Source organism: Centroberyx affinis, unplaced genomic scaffold (genome assembly GCF_046629955.1).
Source record: "Centroberyx affinis isolate AG114_WGS23_722 - 3 ecotype Tasmania unplaced genomic scaffold, CSIRO-AGI_Caff_v1 ptg000792l_1, whole genome shotgun sequence".
Classification (NCBI taxonomy): Eukaryota; Metazoa; Chordata; class Actinopteri; order Beryciformes; family Berycidae; genus Centroberyx; species Centroberyx affinis.
In genome coordinates, this window is record NW_027279398.1 from 501,716 (window position 1) to 507,483 (window position 5,768).

At 40.7% G+C, this 5,768-nt stretch overlaps 2 protein-coding genes across 2 annotated transcripts; both read left to right on the forward strand.

Annotated features, from left to right (window-relative positions):
* Window positions 1-1,351: 1,351 nt before the first annotated feature.
* On the forward strand, window positions 1,352-2,656 carry LOC139644850 (pyrin domain-containing protein 1-like). Its single transcript, XM_071520361.1, has 3 exons — window positions 1,352-1,692; window positions 2,339-2,364; window positions 2,486-2,656. Exons 1-3 carry the CDS (start codon window positions 1,440-1,442, stop codon window positions 2,654-2,656), a joined length of 450 nt encoding a protein of 149 aa, XP_071376462.1. The 5' UTR covers window positions 1,352-1,439.
* A 22-nt stretch (window positions 2,657-2,678) lies between these two features.
* On the forward strand, window positions 2,679-5,306 carry LOC139644849 (uncharacterized). Its single transcript, XM_071520360.1, has 4 exons — window positions 2,679-2,846; window positions 3,005-3,195; window positions 3,298-3,525; window positions 4,384-5,306. Exons 1-4 carry the CDS (start codon window positions 2,679-2,681, stop codon window positions 4,514-4,516), a joined length of 720 nt encoding a protein of 239 aa, XP_071376461.1. The 3' UTR covers window positions 4,517-5,306.
* Window positions 5,307-5,768: the final 462 nt, after the last annotated feature.

Sequence of the window (5,768 nt, forward strand, 5' to 3'; positions counted from 1 at the left end):
ACTTATTTGTGTGTGAATCCTGCACAAAGTTGACTTATGTGTGTGCGTTTTATGCATGACACGTTTGGTCGCTCCGCAGAAAGATAACATCTTAATTCTTGCTAAGTGTTGGTATAGCAGAACTTTGAATGTGTATGGTAGACAGGTGAATACAAAGAGGATTTGATTTTTTGTGAAGTTGTCAATTTGAACTGCATTTGAAGAGAAATGTTGCTGGTTTTGTTAGGTGTGTAATAAAAAACTATTTTCTATAATCTATTCTCGTAAAATCGTCCCATGTCTGGCTGTCAAATCTCCCGAACAAACTTACTTGTGTGTAAAACTATCAATAGTTGAAACACAGGTGAAATTTGTTAGTCCATATAACACACAGGGAGGTTGCCAGCACAAGTTTGTAGCAGCCTTCTCCAAAACAACTGAAGTCAATGGGGACCTGTTCTTTAGAGTTCCAAATAGACCTACAGTATATTTACACTATAATTTAGTGCAAATCTTAACTACAGCTGATTGATTTGCAACAAATAATGGTGTATAGGTCTTTCTATTCACAGTGTGATTGTTTGGCTGTTTTTGTTTTGGAACTCTAAAGAACAGGTCCCCACTGACTTCAGTTGTTTTGGAGAGGGCTGCTACGAAGTTGTGCTGGCAACCTCCCTGTGTGTTATGTGGACTAACAAATTTCACCTGTGTTTCAACTGGAATGAGGGTGAGTAGGTGATGACAGAATTTTCATTTTTGGGTGAACTATTCCTTTAACATCAACATCAACCGTATCTGCATTGTCACTACCACAGTTTCTTGGAGGGAGTTCTGTGATTAACATGTTTTTATTTATTATCAACAAGAGAAATACCATTTTGTTAAAACATCAAGACTTTTATTTTGAAGGCTAAGAAATTCTACCGGAAGTAAGTTTCCTTATTGTGGCTAGTTTCCCACAACTTTACTTTGCAGAAGGCAAAACACATATAACTTCCTATGAAAACGATCGTTTTTCAACTTGCCATTGATATAGCTTGCTAACCACATATCATAGCATCAGAGTCAACTTAGCTACGTTAAGTTGCTAACCAAATAGCATAGAATCAGTGGTCTTTTGATAGCCAGTTAGCTTCTAGCGATCTCCTCTGCCACGAGTTTGAAATACCCGCCGAAAAACTGTCGCGTGGAGGGGGCGTTTCTTGTACTGACGTAGCTGTTGGGGGCGTTTCTTTTACTGACTATTCGGTGGGGGCGTGTCTTGAAACGAGTCTGGGAAAGTGTGCAGCTAGACCCTTTTCCCAAAAACACGCCTAATCCAAAATATGTGTCATTATATTATCGAATCCAGAGCGCGCCTCACCTCTTCCACGGTGAGGTGGCCTGGAGAATAAGACTGTTGCCAAAAGAGGTCGGCAGTTTAGACTACTCCTCAGAGACTGATGAGAGATTGATGAGAAATGCCCCCCAAAACTATCAAAAGCTCTCTATTAGGCATGCTGGAGGACCTGGGGGAGAACCAGCTGAAGAAGTTCCGCTCCCAGCTGCTGGACCGCAGGGAAGAGCCACGGGTCAGACGCAGCGCCGTGGAGAACAAAGATATCATCGACATCTCGGACGTTTTGGTCTCAACCTTCACCGAGCCCGGAGCCCTTAAAGTGTCTCTGGAGATACTGAGAGAGATTGACTGCAACGAGGAGGCAGAGAGACTCGGTGAGTTTAACCCAGCAGAGGAATGGAAACGAATATTAAGCTGCAGCTCACTGGATCATTAAAGCTTGTGCATATCAGTTTATGAATAGGATCTAATGATCTGATATATATATATTTATTTATTTATTTTCCAGATCATTAGAACGCTGTTCTCGGAAGAGAACGGCGTAGATACAGTTAAACCCAATGTCCACATCTGGTGGCATAAGGCTATATTAGCCCGCTTCTTTTTTTCTTTCGTTTTGAAAGAGGGCGGGAGCGTTTATGCAGTGGCAGCTAGCTACCCAGACTGTACATAGCTGTAGGCCTATTAGAAGGGAAAATTGGCCATGGTTAGCACATTTCAAATAACACAACAGGAGTGTGGAGGATTATTTGACACAGAATGAAAATGTAATTGATGTGATTGAAATGTAAATGATAAATGCTTTAAATGCTCTAAAGCATTTACGGAATGATCATACCAAAATAAAATTTAAAAGCAATGGTCAACAATCTAGAAAAATGCAATGTTGGAAGTGAGCAGTGTGGACATTGGTTGGGTTTCACAGGGCATATTGCCCACTGTCAATAGCTACAATTCTTCACATAAGACAAACAACCTTATATTGGTCTTTCACTATTCCATTCTCCTTCTCTTATACAGATTCACAAACCAAAGCCTGTCTAGATGTAAGTTCAACTGCACACAATATAAAAATGCAAATACATTTCTTTTTAACATGTTGTCCATTACAAATGATACCTTACATTGATGTTTTCTATTTATTTTCATTTCTGTGCCTTTTCCTAGACGGGGAACCCTATCTTCCGTAGGAACCCGAAAGGGGAGCTGGTGATCGAGGCGTCACAGGAGGCTCGCAACCATGTGGCCGGCCGGCAGCAACAAGCTGGAGGACGTCGTGTGACAGTCAAGAAGCCAGAAGAGGTGGAGGCTGAAGCTAAGGCCCCGCGTCGTCTCTGAGGGCGGTGACCCTGGTAACAACATGCTGGTTCTGAGCCGATACACGATTCAGTTTGGCCAGTACCGGGGTCAGACCTTCAAATGGCTGTTGGAGAACGCTGTGGGCTACACTGCATACCTGGTGGATAGTCACCAGAAGGAGCAGGAGCATACAGCGTGTCAGTCCATGACGCCGATGATGGCCAACAAGGTACAGTCACTGTAAAGTGCAAAGAAAATGATATCTGCCAGCCTTGGCTGTATGCTCATTAAACTGCCTAAACCTAAGCCATTATGTTGTGCCATGATAAATATGAATGATATAGAAAGAGCTATAATAATAACAACAGTCCCTGTTTTTATCTTAAGGATGACTTGACTCGCTATTCGCGTGCCTTCCCTGATTTTGTGAAAGAAGTCAGGTTTCACCGGGGGTTAGAGGAAGCCAAAGTCAGATCCCTCCCGCCAGGTCAGGAGGGACAGGACCTTGTTGGCTTTGGGAAGTATCAATCTGAGACGCTGCAGAGTCTGTATGAATCTAAGGATGAGGACAAAATCAGGTATGACTGAATGCATACTAAGTGAATTGTAATGGCTATAGGTGTTATTATGCAAGCAAGCAGACATCAAAATGCAAAACATCAATCTTCCCATTTACATAGCTATGTCAACTTCCTCCGGAGGATGACCAGTGACCCAGGGACCAAAATGGAGGCTGCCATCAAATACATTTGTAGCCGCGACCAGGCGGGGAATGCGGCTGCTGCAGCTGCCACAATGGCTGCCACTGCCAGCACCAGGCCAGCCAGGAAGACCACCATCATGGCCCGCCGTGCAGCCAGCAAGAAACTGGTCCAAGCCACCAGAGTGCAGCACAAGAGGCCCTCAAGGTAAGTGTTATGTTTCTCATCTGTTTAACAAGAAAAGTCCAGTGTCACTTTCTTAGTGACTAATACTGTGTCTATTGTGTATGTTGTTAAAGGCCTCTGTAACATTTGGTGTAGTGTTACTCATCTCTGTTGCGGATTAGTAAAGGCTTTCTGTAGCTTCTGTAGTATAGTAAGTAGGGCTGGGCAATATATCGATATTGTGATATGAGACTAGATATCGTCTTAGATTTTGGATCTCGTAATATCGTGATATGGCATAAGTGTTGTCTGTTCCTGGTTTTAAAGGCTGCATTACAGTAAAGTGATGTAATTGTCTGAACTTACCAGACTGTTCTAGCTGTTCTATTATTTGCCTTTACCCACTTAGTCATTATATCCACATTACTGATGATTATTTATCAAAAATCTCATTGTGTAAATATTTTGTGAAAGCACCAATAGTCATCCCTACAATATTGTCGCAATATTGATATCGAGGTATTTGGTCAAAAATATTGTGATATTTGATTTTGTCCATATCGCCCAGCCCTACTTATAACTGATCATTTAGCCCACTTTGTAGAAAATACAGAGATATATATCGTGTATCGCCATTCAGCCTAAAAATACCGACATATGATTTTTGGTCCATATCGCCCAGCCCTAATAGTAAGGCTTGGTATGGTAGCCATTGTTAACAAAGCTTCACTGGTGCTGCTTTGATCAGTGGTTGCAGTCTCCATCTCTCCACCTCATCATACCCAAATTCCCCTTACAATGCTTTTATTTTACATTATTGCTGTACTTGTATCCATCCTATCTTAAAAGCATGATTTGTAGATAATTTGGTGATGCATGTGTCCTCGGTTTTCTCCTGAGGCCTGGGATGACGTACAGACCGGCCCCGTTCCGCTCCAACTGCCGCCAGAGGAACCCAAAGAGGAGACAGAGACGGACACCGTTCCGCCCCTTGTCCTTTTTGTCAAGTGAAGTAACAATAAGCAAGGAATGATAATGATAATATTCAAAACATAAAGACAACTCTTTAGCATGATAAGGAAGACTGAACATCTGCACATGATGGAGGATGAGCCGGTCAGCCTCAGGACTGTTGCACCATGGAGCCGCAAATGTAGCCACACATGATTAGTGTAGTTAGTGGAACAAACATATAACTACTATTGTGTTCCCATGTTACTTCTTTATAAGCATACTCATTACATAATTCATTAGCATTATAATTACCAGTGGCTATCAGAGGGGTAATGAACTCATAAACTGTGACAAAATGATAAATGAAGCTGTCAGTTAACAATACAGTTGTTGATTCATCAATAAGTGTTTAATCACTTATCAGCATATTACTTTATAGTGACTAAGAGGTAGTGAGTAGCTAACTAATGTAGCAATTAGTGGGTATTCAATGATTAATTCACTACATAATTAAATATTAACTACCGAACCGTAATGTAAAGTTTTACCCATCAGTTCATTCAACATTGTGGGGCATTTCTGGATTATTTATTTTTCTTGTGAATTACTGTTGACTGATTTCATGTGATGATAAAGTAGTTCTCATGACAAACCAGACCAACATGGGTTCATTCAGCATTATAGGTCATGTACTTCACCACTGCCTATTGCTTCAATGTGGGGTTTTTACTGTCTGCTGCTCCTCTTTTGGCAGCTTCAGGAATTTAAATGACGGCATGACAATGGTTAATATGTTGGAAATGTGATGGAGGTTGGTTGTTTCAGTTCTTTACTTCTATTTTCTCTCTTGCATTGTGGCACATTTTAAGCACTATTGTTCAATAAAAAAAATTGAAAAAAATTTGAAAAGGATAGTAATGTCCATTTCTATTTATTGATCACATAAGATATAGATGGAATCTCTTGCCTGAGGATCTGAGAGACGTGAGAGATGCCAGAACACTGAACTCATTTAAAAGTAGATTTAAACGTTGCTTTTTATTGTATTTTATGATTAGCTAGGTCTCTTAATTTGATGTACTGCTGCTGCTGTCCCCCCACCCCAACAAAACCTGGTTTCACCTTTAGAAAAGATAAAACTCTCAGATCTTTTCTTGATTATTTGGGCAATGAATACAATAGAATCTGTTGAAAATCGATTAAGCTGTTAATTGAATGATTTGTAAACTGTAATACATTAGTAGAATTGCTTCATGTATTGTTTGTAGGACAGTTTTTTCACTTATTCAAAGAACAAGAACCACAGAAGGGGATGAAGAGAAACATAGTTT

Bases quoted from the DNA above. Each gene is read 5' to 3' on its own strand.
- LOC139644850 (XM_071520361.1), top strand. From the start codon at position 1,440: ATGCCCCCCAAAACTATCAAAAGCTCTCTATTAGGCATGCTGGAGGAC. The intron at 1,693-2,338 runs GTGAGTTTAACC...TCTCTTATACAG, and splicing joins CGAGGAGGCAGAGAGACTCG to ATTCACAAACCAAAGCCTGT. The intron at 2,365-2,485 runs GTAAGTTCAACT...GCCTTTTCCTAG, and splicing joins AAACCAAAGCCTGTCTAGAT to ACGGGGAACCCTATCTTCCG.
- LOC139644849 (XM_071520360.1), top strand. From the start codon at position 2,679: ATGCTGGTTCTGAGCCGATACACGATTCAGTTTGGCCAGTACCGGGGT. The intron at 2,847-3,004 runs GTACAGTCACTG...TTTTATCTTAAG, and splicing joins CGCCGATGATGGCCAACAAG to GATGACTTGACTCGCTATTC. The intron at 3,196-3,297 runs GTATGACTGAAT...CCATTTACATAG, and splicing joins AAGGATGAGGACAAAATCAG to CTATGTCAACTTCCTCCGGA.